Source organism: Octodon degus, unplaced genomic scaffold (genome assembly GCF_000260255.1).
Source record: "Octodon degus isolate 3935 unplaced genomic scaffold, OctDeg1.0 scaffold00350, whole genome shotgun sequence".
Taxonomy (NCBI): Eukaryota; Metazoa; Chordata; class Mammalia; order Rodentia; family Octodontidae; genus Octodon; species Octodon degus.
Window position 1 is genome coordinate 418,451 of NW_004524926.1, and position 23,891 is coordinate 442,341.

The 23,891-nt window shown below is 51.4% G+C and overlaps 1 protein-coding gene across 1 annotated transcript in view; it reads left to right on the forward strand.

Moving 5' to 3' along the window:
• Nucleotides 1-23,891, forward strand: part of Nup210 (nucleoporin 210) — a 96,316-nt gene that overhangs the window by 13,885 nt on the left and 58,540 nt on the right. The window contains exons 2-9 of the mRNA XM_004648050.2: nucleotides 3,554-3,690; nucleotides 5,354-5,485; nucleotides 10,307-10,403; nucleotides 12,610-12,760; nucleotides 14,437-14,569; nucleotides 20,310-20,468; nucleotides 21,075-21,143; nucleotides 23,018-23,124. Of these exons, the coding sequence (XP_004648107.1) occupies nucleotides 3,554-3,690; nucleotides 5,354-5,485; nucleotides 10,307-10,403; nucleotides 12,610-12,760; nucleotides 14,437-14,569; nucleotides 20,310-20,468; nucleotides 21,075-21,143; nucleotides 23,018-23,124 (985 nt within the window). The remainder of the gene's footprint in view (nucleotides 1-3,553; nucleotides 3,691-5,353; nucleotides 5,486-10,306; nucleotides 10,404-12,609; nucleotides 12,761-14,436; nucleotides 14,570-20,309; nucleotides 20,469-21,074; nucleotides 21,144-23,017; nucleotides 23,125-23,891) is intronic.

Here is a 23,891-nt window from a genome sequence, read left to right on the forward strand (position 1 = left end):
ACCTCCAGTAACTGTGAGCTAAATAAACCTTTCCTTCGTTCATTTTGAGTGTCGGGTATTTGTCCCAGCAACGAGAGAAGAGTAACTAAGACAGAATTTGGTACCGCAGGAGTGGGGTCGTTGCTGTGGATAAACCTGACCATGTGGATTACAAGGTTTTGGGAATGGCTTATAGGAAGAGATAGGAAAAGTTTGGAGAAATCCTCTACTTGCAAAGAGCTGGAACAGCTTCGGCTGTTTTGCTTGGGAGATTCTGGTCAGAGCTCAGACCAGAAGACTGTCTGGAAGCCAGCCTGTAAAGTCCAGGCTGCGGAGGTTTCTGCTGGGAAGGACTGAATTGGTTGTTGGACCAATTGTGTTTTGACTTGGCAGAAAAGTTGTCTGCATTTTGCTCGTGTCCAGAGACTTTGCCTGAGACTGAGTTTAAGCATGATGGACTGATCAATCTGGCAAAAGATATTTCAAAGCAGCCAAATATTGGGGCAGTGGCCTGGTGGTTGCTGGGGGCTTTTAGCCAGATTAATGTTGAGAATAAAGAGCAAGGAGCCCAGCAGGAGGATTTAAAGTGTTGTGAGCTAGGCCAGAAAGAAAGCGCCAAGAAAGCTGTAGACTGCAGCGATGGAGCTGAGCTGAGAGGATCTCCATTGCCGGGAAGGAACCTGAGAATGGAAGGGATGGCCTGAGGGCATCACAGGAGGAGGCAGGTCTCTACCCTTTGCTGCCTCTGAGCTGCAAAGGTCAGGGACTTTGCCTTGAAGGGAAAGCCGATGAGCCCCATGTTCCAGAAAGGCGGTGGCGGCCACACCATGTTCCAGAATGGCACCGGCATGCAGAAATTATTTCTCCAAATCAGGGCAGGTTTGGAAGAGTGCTCAGCCATCCAGCCACTCGACCCCTACAGCCAAGAGAAAAGGAAACCTGGCTACTGCTCCAGCTGGCAGCAGACCTTGGCATCATCCACGTGGCACACGTTTTAGGCGCATTCAGAATGCAGGAGTTCTGAGGTTAAGAAGGCTTCCACCTCGATTTCAGAAGAAGGCCTGGGAGGCCAGGCGGTGTGCCCCTGGGAGGGCAATGTGTGAAGAAGAGAGAGAGAAGCCTATTCAGTGGAAACCCCAGAAGTTTGGAAGAGCCAGGAACGTGGATCATCTAAGGAAAACTGCAAGGAGGGAGCAAAGCCAGCCTAAGAGAGAAGCCATGGGAGCTACCACCACGAGTGCCACAGAGGCGGAGCCTCATGAAGCTCACAACTCATCACAGATTACTTGGGATGTCCCACATGGAACTGGAGGACTTAATGCTTGCCCTGCTGGATTTTGGACTTGTGTTGGTCCCAAAGCTTGCTATCCTGCTGTGTGTACCTTTTGGAATGGTAGTGTTTATCTTGTGCCTTTGAATGTTGCAAGTGTTTAAGTTTTCATTTGTACAGGGGCTCACAGTTGACAGTTTGCCTTGGATCGTGGAGGAGACTTGGGACTTGGAATCTTCAGCAATGCTGAAACGGTTGGGACTTTGGCAATATAGAGATGGACTAGAATGTCTTTTGCATAAAGGGATGTGCATGAGTCTTTGAGGGTCCAGGGGCAGAATGTTATGGTTTGTGTATAGGTGTCCCCCCAAAGCCTCATGCATGCAGTCTTGGGGCAGCTTCTGGAGTTTGTGATTGATCACTGTGGGTGTGGATGCTGCACCTGCCCTGGGGCAGGTAATTTACATTACAATGTAAGGTGGGAAGAGAAGCTAGCTGCCTGAGCTGCTGCTACCCCTCCCTTGTGCTCTTGCTCTTTGCCACCACCATGAAAGGTTGCTTTTTGCTCTGTGCTGCTCTGCATTGGACCCAGATGAGTATGGACTGAAACCTCCAGTAACTGTGAGCTAAATAAACCTTTCCTTCCTTAAAAAAAAGAAAAAAAAAAAAAAGAACTGAGCTAAGGGGCAGGCCCTCACTGTTGGGCTTTAGACCAACAGTGTCCCCTAAGTCCCATGGTGTGCAGAGGTGAGGCCTGGTCAGAAGAGGTGGGAGCCTGGGGTGGGACCTGGAAGGATGCCTTTGGGCCCAGGCTCCTCCTTGTTGGCTCTGCTCCTCACCTATGTACTGTGAGCAGCTTTACTGTGCTAGACCCTTCCCAGTGCTATTTTGACTTCAGAGCCAACTGATCATCGGCTGAGCCCACTGAAACTGCGCCATAAGATAAACTCTCCTTCTTTAATTTGCAAGTATTGGGTATTTTGTCCCAGTGATAGGAAAGCAGTGAATGCATATCACTTTTTTTGTGGCTGGGACAAAATCCATGACATACTTATGCCAGCAAAGAAGGAAATGGTTACAGAAGTTTCAGTTCACAGAACTGGATCCAAGGCAGAAGCACCATGGCAGAGACTTGGAGCAGAGCTGCTTGTCTTGTGGTAGACAGGAAGCAGAGCACAGGAGAAGACTCTGAGAAGAAGGGGCCAGAACTTAGTCTCCAGGGTCACAGCCCCTTGACCCACCTAGGTGCTCCCAGATGTGTGCTTTCCTAATCCCTTAATCATCTCTCCTGCCAGTCAAGTCACCAGTGAAGATTATCCACCACTGTGAGAACCCGGGCAGTGCCTGCTGTCGTTCCCTGTTCTTCATCGTATGGGAAGCCTCCTCACACTACCCTATTTCACTTACTGATGCCTGCATCTGCCTCACTCCATACTAGAGAAACACTCACCATCAACATTCAGGAGGCACAAGGGATTCTCACTCTGCGTGCACAGGACTTTGTAATAGTGTTGTCTTTATAGTTACTGGTCTGCAGGATCTGCAGAAGCTCTCTGGGGAAGGAGGAAGATTTCAGGGTGCCTGCTGTGCCCCTAGCGTGTGCTGTAGGTCAGCCAGGATACCTGGTGTTCCCTCCTCACTCAAGCAGTCATTTGTAGAACACCGTGGGAGGATTTCCTGCTGACAGAGAATTACAGAAGTTCCCTTCGCTGTGACACCTTTCCATCTTTCAGTTACCCATGGGGCCTTCTGCACTCTGAAAATGTTAAATGGAGAATTTTAGAAATAAATAATTCAATCTGTAATCTTTAGTAGCTTCTATTACTGTGTATGGTTACCCTTGTTCTGTTTTGTGTATTGTTAATCTCTTCCATTCCTAATTTACAAAATAAACTTTAAGATAGAGTTGATGAATAGAAGGAAACACAGCTCAGATAGGATTAGCACGATTGACCATTTCAGATACACACTGGGTCTAAGCATGTGTCCCCTGCATATAAGGGCTGCTGTCCCTCTCTACAGAGCAGCCTTGGACAGGGACCATTGACTGAATAGCCACTCCCAGCTGCGGACTCTCTGGTTCGATTTGCCCTGTGTAGTGGTCCTGCCCTCAGGTGCCAGGTGTCTTGTTGGAAGAACCCCAGTTGAGTGCCTTTTCTCCTCTGAGAATATTTGAACCTGGTGTGTTTTCTCTGTGCTGTGTTTGAATCCAGGACAGTGCCCCAGATGGATGACTCTGGCTTCTGGCCCAGCCATGCCTTGCAGCAGTGTAACTCCAGAGTGAATTCTTGTTTCTCACTACAGGTTGTCCACCCGGCCAGAAGTAGCCAGCATAGAACCCCTGGGCCCGGATGAACGCCAGTGCTCCCAGAAAGCCGTGGTGCAGGCCCGGCTCACACAACCCGCCCGGCTCACCAGCATCATCTTTGCCGAGGACATCAGTAAGGGCTTGAGTTCTGAGTGTGGTCCTTGGGAGGGTGAGGGGGTGAGGGACAAGGAAACAAACTATCAAGACCAGTGGCCACCAGCGCTGCTGTAGCCCAAACAGTGTCCAGCCACCCCTTACGCCTGCATGTGGCTTCCTCTTGCTAAAGGAGTTTTGGTTGACTGGCGTTAAGATGCATAAAGTTGCCCCAATCTAATACATGATTCTGTATCTTTCTTCATATTTACTATAGTATGGTTTTAAAATACAGTTGCCCCTTAGTATCTATGAAGGATTGATGACAGACCCCCTCCAGTACTAATATGTAGAGGCTCAAATCACATAAAAAGCCACAATTCTGATGTAAAACCTATGTATATCCTTCTGAATATTTTAAAACATCTTTAGATTGCATACAATATCTAATACGATGTGAATACTACAGAAAATTATACTGTGTTGGTAGGGAATAAGAACGAGGAAAATGACTTCTACATGTTCAATGCCAGGGGAATATTTTGCTCAATAGTTCCAGTCTGTGGCTGGCTAGATCTGAGAATCTGGAATGCAAGATTACAGAGACCCAGCTGTGCTCACAGAGCAATGGAACAGCTCTCGAGGCTTTCCCACCACCCATGAAATGCCTTCTAGTTTACTATGGAATTACTATTACCATTGTCCTTTGGTGTACATGCTAGAAAAGGCCTTGCACATGCTAAAGAAGGGTCTTTCTCCAAGGAACACCCCAGCCCCTGCCATAGGACTGTTTTTAATGCCCTGTCATGTTTTTAGCAGGATATTGTCCTATAGGCATTCCCTTATAGCGGGCATTTAGAATGTTCTCAGATGTTCATTTCAGGGGTATGTGTAAAGACAAATCTTTTTAATACAGACAACTCTTTCTGGTTCTTTTGCTAATTCCCTTCCTAGGATAGTGTCCCTATTTTACATGTTCACAGTACATGAAATTATTTTTTTGAGATGGGGATTCATTATGGTGCCCAGACTGGGCTCCAACTTCTAGACACGAGGGACCCTCCAGCCTTTTGAGTATGCAGGCCTATAGACACACACCCCGCAGCATATGTATGGCCTTTGACACACATATTGCTTTCCAGAAAAATATTACCAGTGAGCAAGTATTTTTTTATATGGTGCCTGGAGAATGATCAGAATAACTTGGTATCACATGCTATCACCCTACACTTAAAGAACTCTCTGGGTAGTGCCACTTGTGCAGCTTACTTATAGAGTAAGTGAATGTGTTCATTAGTGTAGTTGATAAAGGCATCGGCATAAGCAAACAAGCAAGCAAAGATAAGTGCAGTCCCTAACCTCAGTGTAGACAGGGGGCTGCCAAATGGGGATATCTTCTTGTGTATGCTAAGTCCTCATACTTATGTAACTTCCTGAATACACTCTGAACAAACCTACATGCAAGGTGTAATCTGCCCTGGTGGGCAGTGGAAATGTCCCAAACCCTTCAGCCCTGAGGACCCAGATAGATGTCTCCAAGGGCTAAGACACCTGGAGTTGCAGGGTGGATTCAGCTCTCCGAGCCCTGTGATGGTGCTGTTTTGTTGGCTGCTCTCCTCTCTGCCAGAGAGCAAGGATTGAGGCCCCAGGGTGGTGGTGGCAAGCCACTGGCACAGTGCTGACACCTCTCCTTGTCCCTGTAGCTACGGGCCAGGTACTGCGCTGCGATGCCATTGTGGACCTCATCCATGGCATTCAGATTGTGTCCACTACCCGCGAGCTCTACCTCGAAGATTCCCCTCTAGAGCTGAAGATCCAGGCCCTGGACTCGGAAGGTGAGTACTCTCTCCCATGAACTCTCTTGGTCACTGTGTCATCTCCCATCCAGCTCTGCTGTTCCAGCCAGAAAGAAAACATTGTTGCCAGGGGGGAAGTTGAAGAGATAAAAACACTCCAAGCTGGGACTTGTCTTCTTGGAGCCATCAGCCAATGGCCGTTCCTTGGGCTTTGTGTCCCTGAAGCCTGGATTATGCACCTGGGGCTATAGCGGACACTGGGGCAGTCTTAGGCCTGTGCAATAAAGCTGGCTCAGGGAGCCCACATTCTGGGCAGGGGTGAGGTGTGGCTGCGGCTGGCTGATGACTACGTTGTGATAGCCGGAGCTATTCTCTTGCTTGGCTTTCAGGCTGGCCTTAGCCTCCTGGCCAAGCCTTGAGCACACATGTGTGCTTGTGCGTCTGTGCATGTGTATGTGCACATTCATACGCACGTGGACAGGCCAGGGAGACACCTCTGCGCTGCCCTCTCAGCACACTGTCCTTCCCTCCACCTGGCAGCATCAGATGGCAGTTTGTTGGGTTGCAGTTCTCCTAGGGAGCCTCCCCTGAGGCTCATCATACTATGAGCTGCAGCGTGACCTCTCAGTAAGGGGAGTGAGGGAATGTGCTAGCTTTCTGTTGCTCTGATGGAAACTTGAAGGAAGGAGGATTGATTTTGGCTCGTGGTTGCTGAGGTTTCAGTGCTTGGTTGGCTGCCTCTGTTACTCGTGGGCAGGACATGAGGATAACATCACAGCAGGAGCCATGGATGATGGGAGTTGCTCATTTCATCATGGCTAGGAAGCACGGCAGGAGAAGGGTCCTGGTCCCCTTAGAGGACACTATCCACCCGACGACATGACTTCTTTACATGAGGCACTCTTAAATTTTTTAAATTAATTAATTGTTTATTTGGTACAGGGTCTCACTACACAGGTCAGACTCATAGTGATCCTCCTGTCTCAGCCTCCCCAGTGCTGGGATTCCAGACATGTGCCACCACGCCCAGTTTCAGTGGCCGGCATGGCATGCCTGGGGTTTCAGGGCTGGCACAGCATGTGGTACCAGGAATCGAACCTGGGTCATTATGCTTGCCAGGTAGGTGCTTAGGCCACTGAACTATCTCCCCAGTCCTAAGGCTTTTGTTTGTGTTTTGTCTCTTCTGCATTTACTCAGGCACCGGTGCCTGTACATGCTGCCCACCTTCTCCTTTTGCTCTGCTGCTGGGTTAAAACATGAATTGACACAAGCCTGAGCCAGATGTGGTAGCCCCATACTGGAGTGCCAGACTCCAGAGCTGTGAGCTTAATCAAGCTATTACCTTTAGTGTAACAGTCAGCCTTTCGTTGCTGTAAAAGCACCTAAGAGAGTGAACTTGAGGAAGGTTCATTTGGGCTCACGGTTTCCGAGGTGTCCATCCACACCTGCTGCTTTGGCCTCAGCACATCATGGCTGCAGTGCATGGTGGAGGAAGGCAGCTCACCTCATGGAGCCTGGGTGGCCAAGAGAGAGGGATGGGGGGCTGTAGTCCCAGTATCCTCCTCTAGGGATGTCCCTGTGGACTCTGTTTCCTTCTGCCAGGCCCACCTCCTGAGCCACTGCTGTGTGTCACAGCTACAAGTGAGGGTTCAGCACATGGCCTTTGGGGCATCAGGCCCCAAACTGTAAGGCATAGTTGCAGGTGCTCTCTTAGCAGTGACTCCTGCACCCCCACTGCAGCTTCAGGCCAAGGCTGTCTGCAGCACGGCTGCCTTGAGTCCATGCTTCCAAAATGATTTCCCAGCCCTCACGTGCCCTGTACTCTGGTAGAACTGGAGGAGGTCAGGGTCATGAAGTTCAGCCCTTGGTGGGGAGAGTCGGGATCAGTTCATTTTTCTGAATGTTTCTGCTTGACACTGGACTTTAAGTCCAACAGGCATCGAATAAATGTTTGTCCAGTCAGGTTGCTTAATGTTCTTTGTGGTGCTCCTGGGACTGGGACAGAGGCGTGTCCCCTGGTGCCTGGGGCCCTGGGTGCCTGGGTTAATACTGTCCTCAGCTGTCAGACTTCAGGATCAAGGGTGCTGTCTGTCTCATGCAGTAGGTACCCGTGAATGGAGAACACCTTTGGGCAGAGTTCTCTTGAAACCATTTTGCCACCTCCCTCTCCTTCCAGATTGGCAGAGTTCCCTCAGAATGTGTCCCTCTTGGGCCTGTTCTGTGGAGTGGGGACCTACCTGATCCCCTCCTTTCTTGGAGGTCAGAGGATGGAAATGAGTGGCCACACTGTGGTCTCTCCTGCTTGTATTTCGCCAGCTGGAAGTCAGTCTCCGCATGTCGCCCACACAACTAGCTTCACCCAGAGCCACAGGCTCCTCAGGGCCCAGGCTTGGTTCAGTGCTCAGCCAGTGCTGCCTTGACATGTTTAATGAATTTCTTTTAGACTATTTTGAAGGTGGAGTCTGATGGGACAGGCAAGCGTGTGTTGGGGATACGGAGCCATAGTAATTTACAGTCCTGCTTCCTGCCCCCCTCCCTGCTTCCTGGGATGGGTTCTCAGCCACCTGTCTGGGACTCTCCTGTTCCCCTCCCAGGCTTCTGGCACTTTTCTCTGCTTTTTGAGCAAGTGGCCTGGCATTCTCATCTACGTGGAGGGCCTGGCACATGCAGCTGTGTGAGTCAGCTAACTCAGAAGTGAGAGGACCTTCCTGCTCTTGGAAGGACCCCACTTCCTCCTCTCCCAGCTTTGAGTGTGGTGGGCTCCCAGGGGAGACAGGAAGCGAAGATGCTAAAGACAGAGCTCCATGTGCATCTGCTGAAATGTCAAGGCATGTGACTTCCCACCAGGCTCCCCTGCAGGGCATCTGCTGCCTCTGTCTCCTGTCTATGACAGGGTAGTAGTGACCAGCGCCTTCTAGGTGACACTCCCAGCAAACCCACGAGTGGGTATTTTCATTGTTGCTTTATGCAAGGCAGCAGTGGTGCTTGGAGGTGAGCTGGGTGGAAACCCCTGTGCTGGTGTGCAAGGCGTGAGTGGACGGGAATCAGGGGAGCATTGTTTTCCTCTTCACTGGGACCTGCAGGTTAAAGGAGGTGAGGTTTATCTTGGCTAACGCTTGGTCGAAGTGTCAGTCTATAGTCAGCTGGCTCCAAAGCAGGGCTGCACAGCAGAGGGGCAGAGAATTACTCACAGCAAGGGGGTGGGAAGCAGAGGAAGAAGGGAGGAGGAGGAAGGTGAACCCTTCCAGGCCACGCCCCCAGTGATACCACTTCACCCCATGTCAACCTGCAGCATCACATTTCACTATAAGCTCAGCAGTGGACCAGCCCACTGACAGCCGTAACACCCCCAGGATCCGATCACCTCCCCTAGGCCCTACCGGGGAGCGAGGAGCGTGTGAAGCTTTGAGGGACATCAAGGTAGAAACTTATAACAACTGCCTCCAGTGCTTTCATACTGAGTCTCTCATGACTATTTCTCAAACTGTTTCAGTCACAGGGGTCGGTCCACAAAGTCGCCATGTTTGCCTCTGCCCTGAGGCCCTGGGCTGGCTATGCTTTACGGGCACTGTTGTAGCCCACTGGGGGAATAAAGTTCTCCTGGTCAGGGGTGTTGGGCAGAGGAAGGAGCTGTGCTGTGAGGAGGTGAGCACCTTGTCCCGTGGTATCAAAGGAAGGCCTCAGCCCTCCCTAGGCGGCAGGGGGCTCCTGAGTTTCTGGCAGCTGCGGTGCTTCTGTGGTAGAGGTTTTGTATTTGCCTTCCTTACCTAAGGATGTTAGGACAAATGCCCTAAATCAGAATACTTGGGGTCCTGTCACTTTCATTGGTTCAAATCCTCCCCCAGACCTCTAAGAAAAATGATCCCTCTGCACATCATCCAGATGAGGTTTTTCCTTGCTGACCAGTTCCTCACATTGGTGGGAGGACACCTAAGGGACCGTGGACAGAGTCCCTTCCTAAACAGAACCCAGTGACTAACAGCAAGCATAGCACTGTTTTCTGGAGCTCCCATTAAGTGGGGTTTAATTGGACTGTTTGGGGTCCTGGGTGGGCACAGGCAGGATCATATGTCTGTCCCATTCTAAAGAGTGTACCCCTTCATACTATGGGAAGAGCCTTTGGAGATCCCCTGCTGTGTCTGTTTGGGGGCTGGCTTATTGGAATGTGGATGAGGAATGTGGAATAGGATGGGGGGACAGAGTGTGGCAACACTGAGAATGTGGTTCCGTGTGGAGAGCAGAGGCAGTTCCTAGACAACAGAGGATGAGACCCAGTGGCCAGAGTTGGGCTTTTCAGGCCATCGTGGGAGTGGGATTTGCCTGTGGTAATGGTTGAGTGGAACAGTGGCTCAGAAGGCACACAGGCTGTGAGCCAGGCCTTCAGACCTCAGGCTGGCCAGGCCTGGCTCTCTGTCCCCCAACCCTGGGACATCAAGAGTGTCACAGTTGAGGAGAAGAGACAAGAAAGTTATGTGAAAGCAGCTGCTGGACACTGCTTCTCCTGCCTTGCTCCTTTGCCTCCTAAACTGTAAAGTGCTCACAGATGGGAGGGCGGTGGTGTTATATCTACACCGAGTCCATTGGGAGCAGCCAGAGGCTGGGAGGTACAGCGGGAAGAACATGGACTTTCACTCAGGCTGGCCTGGGTTTACATCCTGGCCCAATTCATCCTGCTCATGTCTATGAGCAAGAGGCATCTTTCCTTCCATCTTCATTTACTCTTCCTAAGATGGCAGCTGGACACCTGCTCTGTAGGGTTAGTGCTGAGCATGGTTCCTGTAGGTAACTGAGTGTGCTTCTTGTATCTCCTTACATGGGTTCTAACTCCACAGAATTTCTCCTGTCTGTCTACTCTTCCAGGGAACACCTTCAGCACTCTGGCAGGATTGGTCTTTGACTGGACGATTGTAAAGGACACAGAGGCAGACGGTTTCTCAGACTCCCACAATGCACTACGGTAAGATGCACCTTGATGAGGTCTGGCCAGGATAGGGGGACCCAGGATAGAGGACGTCATGGGCCTTTTGTGGACATCCAGGATCCTTCCCAGAAGCTGGTGACAGACATTCCTGGTGACTGCAGGGCAAGACTTTCCTTTCCCCCAGCTGTGGAGCCACCTGGACGTTTCCGGTGTGCTCTGTGGGAGCGTGGCATAGAGACTGGAATGTCTAGCTGGTGACAGGAGACGACACAGAGAACACAGTGCTGTCTCGTCTAACACACCAGGGAATGGGTGTGTGGCCTTGTGGGGAGCCGGTGTTCCTGGTGGGGAGCAGGTTAGAGGGAGGCAGGTTTCAGCTGGGAGCATGGCCAGCTGGGCTCCTGTGCATGGGAGCAGACAGACACCTCAAGTGTCTTGACTCTCTCATCCCTGCTGCAACTGGGTGGGCTGGCCATAGCTCTCTCCTCTGCATTTTCCGTCTGTAGGAGTGGAAAATGCTAAGCGACAGGACTGGGATTTGAACTCAGACCTGTGTAAATCTGCATTATCCAACTTGGCAGCCATAACTCTATCTGGCTATTTAAATTCATATTTGACAAAGTGAAAAGTTCATTTCTGATACCCTGGACAGAGTGGGAGTGGAGCCTTCCATGGCTGTGGTCCATCTCCTGGGAGCACCCTAGAGGCCCCTGTCCAATTTGGAGCTCTGTGTGCTGGGCAGGAATCAGTATCCCTCCTTATGGACTGCTGGATGCTGGAACACGTGGTAGTCCCCTCTCCACACAGTGCCACCTCGAAACATGAGCCTGCAAAGAACTGTCACCATTGCCTTGTGCCCCATGAAAAGTGCAGACTCTTGAGCCCAATCCAGCTCAAGTTGAAAGCAGTGACTGTTCCTGTCAGCCCATGGCAGCCAATGGTCACTGGGGTCACTTGGGAGAGGTGGCATTTGCCAGGAAGCCATTTCCCCTACAAAGTAGCTTCCTCGCCCTTTTATGGTTGTTAATAAGGACTTCAGGGCGGAAGGGGTTAAGGTTCTGATCTTGTTTCCACCTTTAAAAGTCCCCCTCTGGCCAAGCAGGCTGTAGTGATATGGGACCCCACCACACTCTTCTCTGTCTGGCTCTACACATGGCTGTGTCCAAGGCAGGTGTCCTCACTCCCAAGGCTACCTTCGCCCAGTGGGCTGAGTTGTCTTCTTGGGCTGAGAAATCTCTTGGGGCTGGGACCCTTACCCTCCACCTGGCTTCTGGACTAGCTTTGAGGTTCAGATAGTCCCTACGCGTAGGAACATAGGCCCTAGAGTCATAGGGCCTGGCTTCTAATCCTGGCTTTGTTGCTTCCAGCCTGTGGCATTTGCCAAGGACCAGTACCTGTCTAAGTCTCAGCCTCTTCCCCTGTGAGACATAATCACTGTGGTTACCTCTGAGGGCCACTAGGCAGGTTGGCAGTTGGCTGGGAGCCCAGACCCCTTGTGGGGCCTGGAGCATGCTGGAGATTTAGAGTTTCCCTGCTTCCTGCCAACTTTTGGGCCACCAGGCCTGTTTTCTGTCCTGACCCCCTACTCCCTAAGCTTTCAGGCAGCTTAGTAGGTGAACTGAATATTCCAAAGAGCTGGAATACTGAGGCATGCTGAAACCAGACTGTCCTGTGATTTCAGAAGATGCAGCAGGGGACACCTGACAACTGGATGAGGCAGTAAATCGTGTGGCACGCAGCACCAGGTGACCTGGAGAGAGTGAACGAACACGTGTCAGGCAGATCGCTCTCACTTGGGCAAAACCTTGGGCTCATTTGCAAATTAAAAGAGAGGGACCTCTCAGGCCTGCCCTGTGTGCCAGCCTCAGCTTTTTCCTGGGGTCGCATGGGGTCCCTCTTTGGCTAGCACCAGATTGGGGGTTGGTTTCCGTGGGCTCCACTTTCCTCTTTTGGGGAGCCAGTTGTCTCCCAGTTGAATGCATATCAGTGTGAGTGTTGATACAGGTCAGTTTCCAGGCTTCTGACTTGAGCTGGGTTGGGCTGAAGAGTGCACTTTTCATGGGGCACAAGGCAATGCTGATAGTTCTTTGCAGGCTCATGTTTCTAGGTAGCACTGTGTGGAGAGGGGACTACCACGTGTTCCAGCATCCAGAAGCCCACAAGGAGGTTCCCATAATGGCGAAGCTTGTGTTAGACTCTGAGGTACCTGACATTCAGGTCTGACAACAACTTCCTTTCCCAGAATCCTTACCTTCCTGGAGTCTACCTACATCCCTCCTTCTTACATCTCGGAGATGGAGAAGGCGGCGAAGCAGGGGGACACTGTTCTGGTGTCTGGGATGAAGACTGGGAGCTCCAAACTCAAGGCTCGCATCCAGGAGGCTGTCTACAAGGTGGGTTATGGGGCCTGTCCCTGCTCAGACCTGCGGATATGTTGGGTAGGGGAGCCTGCTCTGCAGCATTACGACATCTGTGTGTTGATTGCCTTTGTTGGAAGAGATGGCAGAGGGAGGCTCCTGAGGTCCCTGTCTCTGGGGTCACGGAGTCAGTGCTCGATCTCAGTTTTGAGGGACTTCCCAGAACATTCTCAGTAACTGCTCGTTTCTAACGGGTGCCCCTTCCCTACCCTATGCAATATAGCGATAAAACAGGACCTAGTGCCCCCACCCCATGCTGTCACTACCTGTTGAACCCCTGCTCAGCCCCACCCAGTGGGCTGATTTGTGGAGAGCTGGGTTCTTGTTCCTTCTCCACAGAAGCTGGCAGTGGGAGAGATTGAGACCTGAGACCGTGGGGAACCAGGTGCAGGCCTAACCCAGGTCCTGGTTTCTCCTCGAGCCCAAGCTTCGATTTGGACCACAGCCCTGGGATCTTCCTGTCATCTCCCTAGTTCTGGAGCACAGGCAGGCACATAGGGAACTTTGTCCACCATTGAATTTTGTGAAGTGGTGGACAAAGCGCAGTCCTCTTCTGATCTAGCCCTACTGTCTCTAGTGGTTTAGCCAGTTGGGGATCCTGTAGAGTTCTGGCAACAGGACATGTTGAGTCACTGGGGCCTGTCCTCAGGACTCTGCAGATGGTACCCGGAGGCAGTATGTCCATCTTGGGCTCCTGGGCTAGGGTGGATGACAGACCCACTGTCCCTTGTGTTGTTAGTAAGTGAGCTTCTCAGCCTATGGGCTAGAAAGCACCTACCACAGAGCCTGGGCCCACAGGAAGGGCTTGCTGTCCCCGTAATGTGTCAGAGACTGAATTTAACATCAGGTGTGTTGGAGTGTTTGTCCTTTCTAAGGTGAATTTGTAGAGATGCAGTAGTGCCCAGTATCCGCAAGGTGATAGCAGTTGCACCTCCACAGGGACAGCGCCTTTGCATTTCTGCCCCTGAGAATCACTGGCTTTGCCTTTCATTCCTGCAGCTTTCCAGGCTATCAGTAGCTCCCAATAGGAGGCGCCGGCCCTTGTGGAATCTGATACCTTGAGGTTGCACTTAGTAGGGCACCATGAGGTCTTCTCCCATCTCATGTTCCACAGTGTTTCCTGAGGAGGACATGGGGATGAGGGGTGGGCAGGCCAAGGGACAGGGCCCAAGATAAGGGCTCATTGGACACACAGTGCTTTTCCTTTGCAGCTGGCCTGGGCCTGCTCAGCCTCCCTGGATTTGTGGGGTGAGAACTAAGCTCTTGGTGGCCGCAGCCTCCCTCCTGGCTCCTCCCTTTCTTTCTGTTTGGTTGCCGTTAGTTAGATCAACGCGGAGTGCAGCGCTCATAGACTTTTGGTAATGCCCATTGAGTCCATGTCCGCTACAACTACGGGTTCCTCTGGGGCCAGAGAGTGGCATCTTGTTTTTTCACCTTCACATACCCATTCCTTTAGGAACATATGGGGAAGTTAAAAACAAAGCAGAGCTGCCAGGACCAAGAGTGTAGCTCCGCGGCCGAGCATTGCCTAGCCTGTGCCAGGCTCTGGGCTCATCCCCAGCCCTGAAAACACAAATTCTCTCCTGCCCACCTCTTCCTATGTCTCTCTCCCTGTGCTCACCTCACTTTTTCTGTCCTTTTCTTGTGTCAAGAGTGTGCGCCCTGCTGAGGTCAGGCTACTGATTCTGGAAAACATCCTCCTGAACCCAGCGCATGACGTCTACCTGCTGGCGGGGACCTCCATTTGCTACAAGGTGCAGAAGGTCAGGCAGGGGAAGATTACAGGTGGGTCTACCCTCTGCCCTTCTTAATTGTGATAGATACACCCAGCAGAAAGTTGACCATCATCGGTGCCAGAGATGTAGCTCAGAAACACAACATGTGCCTGGCAAGTGCAATGTCCTGAGTTCAGTTCTTGCACCAGACAAACAAAAAAGTTGGCCATCAACCATGTTTAGTACATAGCTCAGTGGCTTTAAAACGTTCTCTTTCTTTCTGGCCATCAGTCACCTTTACCCGTCTCTATAACTTCCCAATTTCTCAGACTCTGTCCTCATGAAATCTGAAATCCCATTACCCTATCCTGGCCTCTGATGGCCACCATCCTACTTTATGTCTCCATGAATTTAACTCCTCTTGGGATCCCTTAGAAGAACAATCTTATGGTGTTTGACCTTTTGTGTTGGGTTTATTTCATTCAGCATCCTGTCCTCCAGGCCCATCCATGTTGAAATGTGCAGAATTCCCTTAAATGTTGAACAGTATTCTATTGTATGGATGAGAGCACGTTTTATACATCCACTCTTCTGTTGGTGGACACGTGGACCCATCTTTTGGCTCTTGTAAATGATGCCACTGTGAATAATGCCACTGAGACAGATGCCACTGTGAATGTCCTGTGCCAATACCTGAGTCTCTGCTCCAATTCTTTGGCATCTTTATCCCTTCAGTTTGAGCAACTCGAGCCATGGGCTTCCCATGGGTTTTGGTGGTGGTGTGCTGCCGACTTCCACGTGAACTTGAGCAAGCCACCCTCACCCAGGACTCTGTTTCCCACATAAGCCCTGGAGGCCTTTCTGCCCATCTTCGAGGACAGCATGGGTTGGCAGGAGTGGGGTTGTTCTGGAAATTCTAAAGCACTGAGAATATGAGATATATTTAGAGAGTGACTGTTCTAAGAATTGTGACCCTTTTGTTCACACTTACACACGTGTGATTCCACCAGAACATAGGGCATGAGGAGTCTCAGGTACCAGAATGCGTATGTAGGTTTGTCCTCACGAGGGCTTTGGACATGCATCCTGGCGGATGACTTCACCACCTGTGATGTGGGGTCTCCCTGTGAGGATGCATGGAGATGCTTCACCTATAGGTCACCTGAGCCCTTGCCCACAGATGGAGACTTGAAGGACGTCACATCATCAAAGCCCCACTCAGCTGCTAGCAGCACATTGGGCTAGTTGTTCCTGGGTGGCAGGGCACTCAGTCTCTCCTAAGGCCGAGGGTGCCTGGGACAGTCTGCTCCTGCCTCTGTGTCCTCTCTAACAAGGGACCTAGTTCAAGGGATAGGAGCTCATCATTCCTGGGTGGCTGCCATGTGGTAGGCAGGTGCCATCTGTCCTCTGCTTGGTGTTTGAGTCAGAGGGTAAGGTTGTGTATGAAGCCTGGCTTTGGTATAAAGAAGGTTCTAGAAAGGTGAGGACCACCCTAGTTGAGGCTTTCTATAGCTCAGAGGTGGAGCTCTGAAGATAGCAGTGCAGCATTCTCAGGAGTAGTGCAAGGAGGAAGGATGTTGAAAGGCCAGAATGTTACTGGGATCTGAGAACAGGGGTCTGGAAAGGCCAGGTGTGGCTGATGCTACTTCACCATGACTAGGCACTTCTTGATGGTTGGAAAGATCCTGGGGCCTCTGTGTGTTGTGACTCAAGAACTTGAATGAGATGGGTTTTACAAAAACCCATTTTATGGATGTGTAAACTAAGGCATGAATACCCTGGGAGTCCTCAAGCTCTGGGGCTGGGGCTGGGTTGATCACAGGAAGAACTCCCTTTGCATTAGGTCAGGTACTCCTGACCCACCTCTAGAAGGACCAGGCAACTGGGGGATTTGGTCACTGATCTGCCATCAAAGTCAAAACACTGGAGCCTGTGAAAGATACATCAGAGTAAGTAGGAAAGAAGTGATCGGAGAGACAGCTGCCAGGGCCCCAAGTGGCTTCCGGGTGGTTGCCTGGGAGCCCAAGGTCTGGCCTGCCAGGGTCTTAGGCAGCTGGTGAGACAACAATGGCAATGTCCTCATTTTCCTTCAGTAGGGTTTGATAATTGAAATATAATTCACACCACTGTCATGTTTAATAGGCAGAGATTGGCATCATCCCTGGGACCTGGCTTTCACAGATTTCTCTCTCGGGGCCTCTGTGGGCTGCTTAGGGAGTTGCAGGTGGGTGACGGCCCATGGTCTTCTCCATGCTGGATCCTACACCTCCAAGTTAATTCAAGGTTTTCTTTTCTTTTGAGTTTTCTTTCTGTGTTTCTGTTTGTATTTCCTCTGCCTTTCTCTTTGCTTTCCTTTTTAAAATGCATTTAATGAACACCTACTGTGCGCCAACACTTTGGTGGGTACTGGGCTTCCTGAGGTCAGTCCAGGGCAGGAAGAAGATAGGGAAGTCTTGGGACCCCTCTCTTCTGGAAGGCAGGGAGAGGAGGGGGCACCTGGAGCTTGGAGCTGGGGCAGTTGTGGGGGACAATGGACTCTAGTAGCTCTACATCCTTGGCGCTGATGTGGCTGGTCCCCAGAAACCTTGAGTATTGTAGTCTTAGTTCTTTCTGTGGGAAGCTGTGAAGTAGAGTGAGGGGGCTGGTCCTGAGATCACTGAAGTCTGAAAGGGATTGAGCCTCTTAAGGACCCTGAGCCTGATTCCCCCCAGCTTCTTTCTGCTCCCTGCCTGACTATGTGACCCTCCTTCTTGCCCCTGCTCCTATCATTGTAGTCGGAGTGAAGGCCTCATGGGAGCTCAGCCAGTGCCAGGGCCATGCCCTTGGGTCTGCAGGACTGGGAGGTAGAGAGACTACCAAAATTCTTTGCTTGCCTCCCTCCCTCCTTTCCTCCCCTCACTTCCCTTCCCCTCGCCTTCCTTTTTTTTTGAGGTGCTAGGTATTGAACCCAAGTCCTTGTTACATGCTGGGCAAGGACTCTGCCTCTGAGCTGCTCCCATCCCACCCCACCCCATCCCATCGCACCCCACCCCATCCCATCCTACCGCATCCCATCCCACCCCACCCCATCCCATCCCATCCGTTTTGTCCCTCTCTTGGTTGGGTTGTGAATCTGCATACTGAACTACATCCCCAGACTTATTTGTATTTTTCATTTTGAGACTGATGCCACCAAATCACTAAATTGTTCAGGCTGGACTCTCCCTAGTGCTGGGATTACAGCCCTCTTTTCTTTATAATGTTAGAGTGCCTCTGGTGTTTCATTGTGGTAATGCAGGGCAGACTGCTGTCCTCAATCCTGTTGGGATTGGGATTGGTTACACAAAGGCAGGACAAGCAGTGACAAAAATGGTGGTGGACTGGGCTCATGTGGCAAAGACTTGGGTGTAAAAGGGTTTAGGACCCCAGGCACACTTGCTCTTTGGCTGTCTTATGGTAGCCCTCACAGATATTGGGTGCCATATCATGAGAGGTTTGGAAAGAGTCTGTGAGAGGAGCCCCTTATTTTCATAGGATTTGTATCTCCGGGAGGGGATGACCTGCATACAGAACTTTTTTAGGGATGAATCTTGTATCCCAGGAAGCTATATCCAGTCATGTTGCCTTTTGAAGCTGTGTGACTTTCTTGTGATCTGTGTTCATGATACCGTGCTGCTGTATTTTGAACATGATGCACCAGCCGCCAGAGCCATTGCCTGTCTTCAGGAGGGAATAGTATGTGCGTGCTAAGGGACATATTCAGGGATTCTCAGTCTCAGCCTGTGTCAGGGTCCAGGGCTGCCTTAGGGACTCCTGTGAATACAAAGCATCAGCTCTACCAGCAAGATCAGGCAGGTGTCAGGTGGCCCAGTGGCCCAGGGACTATACTCAGAGAACCCTCTGATTTAGGGGCAAATTATTGGAGCAGAACAGTGACAGTTCAGGGCAGGAGAAGAGTGTGCCACCTGTCTTCCAGAATCCTGATCAGAATTGTTAATTTGAAAGATGCTTTAGTTATAATACCTTCCAGAGACTCAACCTGGGGGTTTTTCCTGCACAGGCTTCTTTCCCACCCCTTCTCTGACTGGAGGGCAGGACATGGCCACAGGTGACAGTGAGCTAAGGCTACGTGGAACATTCTAAGGCCTGTAGGGATCCATTGGTTTGATGGGATCTGTTGTACACCATAGGGAGAAATGGCAGTAGGAATGAGAAAAAGACAAGAAGACAAGAGCGGGGTCAGGTGGTGGCCCATGACTGATTGGCAAACCACCCCCCCAACACTACAGCAGTCGGGGCATTTATTTATACCTTTGCAAAGTTATTGTCACACAACACAAGTTTGCTTAGTGACTAGTAGCTGACACTAACCAGTCAGGATGCTTTTGTCAGGACTGAGGTAGCTTGTCTGCTTTAGGCACTGAGGCCTAGTCCCACTGCCACACATTTGACCAACGTGCAGCTTCTGTGGCTCCCAACAGAGGCCTCAGGAGAGGGAGTGTGGAAGTGGTCGAGATGCTGGAGAGGGGGTCTTTGCTGTGTTCTTCACAGCCACAGGGCCCCTTCTTGGTCTGTATTCTGTTGTTGAAACAAAATCCCCATGGCTACTACTTTCCAGGATAAAGAGGCTTATTCAGCTTGTGGCTGTGGAGGCCCAGAGATGTGATGCTGGCTTCTGTTTGGCTTCGCAGCTTCCTTGGCTGCATTGTGGCCTCATGGCACAAGCATGTGTGAGAGGGCAAGATGGCACAGTGAGGAGACAGGAAGCCAGAGAGGTTCAGGAGCCAGACATGTGGCTTTTCTAACAACTCTCTCCCAGTGACCTGACCCCTTCCTCCCACAGGGCTCCACCTCTTAAAGAAGCACCCTTGGTTCCTACACACTGGGGACTGGCTTCTAGGGCACAAACCACAGCGCATGGGGAAGCTGAGCTTCATTTCCTCTGCCCCTCAGCTCACTGGTGGGGGTCTGTAGTTCTGTCCCCTTTGTGGAGGGCTGAGATGAGGGGATGAGCTTGTGAGTCTGGAGGCATCTTCATTCCTTGGTCATCAGGTGCCATTTGTTTTCCTTTTTCTGCTTGTCTGTCTGTGTCTGTCCATCCATCTGTCCATCTATCTGTCCTTCCTGTTTCTATCTTTCTTTTGTGCTGGGGATAGAATGCAGATGCTCCCACATACTCTACCACCAAGATACAACCCAGGCCCCACATTTTGTATCAAAAGTGCTCTGTGCTTGTGGGGTGAGGGAAACAGTGTCCTTCACGAAATGCATTATTTCCTGGAAAGTTGTCCATCCTGGCCCACATTGGCCAAGTCTTTCCTCCATAAAATGCATGTGACCTGGCAGAGCAGGGATCACTGAGAACATAGTCAGATCTTTACAGTTGTAGACCCAGCTGGCAAATCCCCTTGGAAGACCATGTACACTTGTGGGAACCCAAGAGGGTAGGCAGAACCCCAGCCCCCATGGGTGTGGAAGCAAAGAGCTCACCCACTTCAGCAGTGACAAGAAATGGTCTAGTGTCAGCATTCTTCAAGTAATTGGCAATTTCAGGCAGAGGCTGTTGTCAAATAGAAAAAGAAGAAAGAAAGTTTACGGCAGTGACAAAAAAAACTGATTGCCTCTGAAAATTCATGGTGTGTCAGCTTTGTCCACAGGCATCGAGAATAATATTAAAACGTAAAGCACTGAGAAATTAAGTCAAAACTGTCAACAGCTGTACTGACAAGTAGGGTCCAGAGATTGGAGGCCGGGAGGACACTCAGCACCTGACAGTTCACGTTTTCACTGCCTGTCACCCTCTGCGTTTCTTGTTTGTTTTTCCTGCTCAGAACTCTCCATGCCTTCTGACCAATACGAGCTGCAGCTTCAGAACAGCATCCCTGGCCCGCAAGGAGACCCTGCCCAGCCTGTGGCTCTCCTGGCCCAGGACACATCGAGGGTGACCGCCTTGCAGCTGGGACAGAGCAACCTCGTCCTCAGCCACCGGAGTATCCTCTTCCCAGGCGGAGGGTGTCTGCGTTGGCACGTCATGTCTGCTGCTTTGAAGTCAAGTTGTTTTTCTCTCCCTGAAAGCCAGCCGAAGATAAAAATAGCCCTGTTTTCCCCCAGCCGTCTGAAAATCAGAAAGAACTGAAATAGCAGCACCGCTGCATGGAATTGCTCACCTCTGTGGGTGACTCGCTGGAGAGATGCCCAGGAGAGGGCTAGCTGGGGGAGCCCACTGTCTTCACTTCCTATAGAGACTACTTCAGGGCCTGCAGACCCCTAGAGGGGCTGGGGGAGCTGTTTCCACACGTCCACCTGTGTTGCTGAGGGCCCAGGGATGTGTGTGCCATTTGACCACTGGGGTCCCTTATAGAGATTCTGCTTCGCTAGGGGAGCAATGCGGCAAGACCTTTGCCTAGGGAGATGCTTTTGCTCCTTTCTGCCTGGGCTGGAGCTGGGGCTGGGGCTGGGGCTGAGGCTGAGGCTGGGGCTGGGGCAGGTTCCAGCACTTCTTCTATGCCGTGTGATTATCAGGTTACTGAGCTACGCTGCGGCCGCCGGCTAGATTACTTGCTGTCTTGTGTTCTGTTCCTTAATCAAGAACTCAGGTATCCGCATGCAGGGTGCTTCTAGGTTGCCCAACAGCACCATCTACGTGGTTGAGCCTGGGTACTTGGGTGAGTATCCTGGGGCCTCTTGGGTGTTGCTCAGCTGTGAGTACACAAATTCAGGAAATTAAAAAACCAAAACAGCAGCTGGGGTCTTAGCTGTGAGTGCTCACCCAGCGTGTGTGAGGCCCTGAGTATGATCCTCAGCACCAGACAGAGAAGAAAAAAGAGAAGAGCCAACAGCTCTCAACCCTGACCATTTCTACCACCTGTAAGGCCAGGGCCAGCAGGCAGGTGGGGGCTCTGCAAAGCAGCACAGGACAGGAAGAGCAGTGGAGGAAGGAGACGGGTCTGAGAAAGGAGGAGAGGAACATTCAGTGGTGACCACCCTGAGAGGCACAGCCAGGGCCTCGAAGCTGCTGTGACGGACAGCAGTTGAGACTGTGGGTACCCATGTCATACAGTTACCATGGCAACCCATCCTTTCTCAGACAGAGGCCTACACTGAAGCTGTTCAGTCGCGAGAACCTAACGTGTAGCACACTCCCTAGGTCCTCATATTCACCAGCATGGAAAGTGGTTGTTTTTGCAGATCTGAGTGACAAGGTTGTGACACTGAGGAAGGAGGTCTTTGCATCTCAGGAGCTGCATCGGCTCTTTGCATCTCAGGAGCTGCATCGGCTCAGAAGTGTTCCTCAGTGCCTTCTGTGTGCCTGGCCTGGGCTGGGCACTGGGCTTTAGGGGCTGTGAGACAGGGTATGGTGCTTGGGTTTATGAAAAGACACCAGGGCATGAGGACCTCGGCAGGGCAGAGGTAGGGAGTTAGTAACATGAGCGCAGGGGAAGACTTCGGGGGACTTATGGGAGGCCAGCGTCATCTTGGGTGGGGGTTCTATTGTGGCCTCCACCCTAGGCCTGCTTGGTGTGGGCTAGGCCTGCTATGCCATGGCCTAAAAGCCCAGACCCGCCTTGGGCTGAGTGTCGAGACTCCAGGCAAGCTGTGTGCTTCTTATACCATCGCAGATTAGACCTTGTTTCTCATGATCTAGACATTATTAGTGCTCAGGCTGGACCTGCTGTGGCTCAGACTGTACTGATGGTGAGCAAGACCTGCCTGGGTATGACCCCAGCGTGCACCTCCTTGGCCTCAGACCCTAAGCTTTCCAGGACTCCCCATGAGACTTCGGAGTCTGGACCTGCATGGCCTCAGGCCTGAGTGTTTCAGTGTCACTGCCATAGATCTGGACCTTTCTGCTCCCAGAGCTGCTTTGGCCTCAGAACTTTCATGGCCCCAGACAGGATACATAGTCTCAGGGCCTCAACTGACTGTGTTCTCAGGCTTGACCTTTTATAGATACTGGATCTCTATTTTAGGAAGGGTCAGAGCCTGATTTATGTGCTGTGATCTCAGAGCCCAGCCCTGCTTTAGCATGAGAGTCTACCCTCACTATTGCTCCCAGTGATGCCTGCTATGGCCTGAGAACCTAGACCTGCATGGCCTCCAGCTAGACCTGCTGTCCCCTTAGATCCTGACTCGCTGACCTCAGGGATGTGACCAGCTGTGGCTGCAGGTTACAGCCGCCGAGGCCTCCACCTGCACCTGTACCATGGCAGGGTCTGCCACGGCCTCTGGCTGGACTCTCTTGTATGTCTCAGGCTGCATCCACTGCAGCCTCAGAGTCTAGCCTTCTATGGGCTCTGCCAGACCTGCTATGGCCTGGTAGCCTTGACCTGCTGAGTTTCAGATCCCGGTCTGAGGAGCCCTATGTAGTCTGAGCAGGGTGCATTCACTGTTGGTCCCCAGAAACCAGTCAGCTGAGGGCTCAGAGCTAATGTAGCCCCCGCCCCCTGCCAACAGCCAGTGCTTCTCCAAGTAGGGGCCATTGAAGAATTGTGGGGCCTCCATACCCAGTGCCTGACCTCTCCCTCTTGACTGTTTTTAGGGTTCACAGTCCACCCTGGTGACAGGTGGGTGCTCGAGACTGGCCGCCTGTATGTGATCACCATTGAAGTGTTTGACAAGTCCAGCAACAAGGTCCACCTGTCTGATGTGAGTGCTTGCTGGGGCCCCAGCAGACTGATGAAATGGGGTCATCTCCTGGAGCAGCTGCACAGAGAGCAGCTCTAAAGCCAGAGGGGTTCCCACACAGGAAGACCAAGAGGGGTCTTGTGTTCCCTACTGGCACTCCTGGGTGGGTGACACTATCAGGGGCCGTCTCAGACCATTTGAGCCTCTGAGTGAGTCTGCAGAGTTGGCGGGGGAGGATGCCCCACAGCAGCAGGAGAGGGCCTGCTGCCTCTGCCCACTTTTGTGCCCTGTGCTCTGAACCCAGAAATCTCGGCTGGCTGAGTCTTTTGCCATCTGGCTCTGCAGAAGGTCGGGAATACTTCCAGTTTCCAGAGCCCCTGGGCCTGTTTCAGTTCTTAGTGTCATCAGGACATCTAGGACCTTCTTGGTAGAGTTGGAGGTTTTGTGAAGATGCCATGTTCCTCTTCTGGATTCTTTGTTAATCAGAGACTGGGCCATCACTATTTTGTTTGCAGTTAATGCTTAAGGCTTTTTCTTTTCTTTTTTTTTTTTTAATGACTTAATGGTTCCCAGTTGAGATTTCAGGGCTTAGGAAAGGTAATTGTAGGCTGTCAACTGCCCTATGAACTGACCACACAGTGGTCTGGAACTGGGGCAGCATGATTGGCCCACGAAGCAAAGGGAGCTAGGAAAGGTCAGAGGCCGGGATGTTCCGAGCACTGTTCTGGGGCTGCTTCCAGCCTCTTTGGTGGCTTTTGGAGTTCTAGAACTGCTTTTTTTTTTTTTTT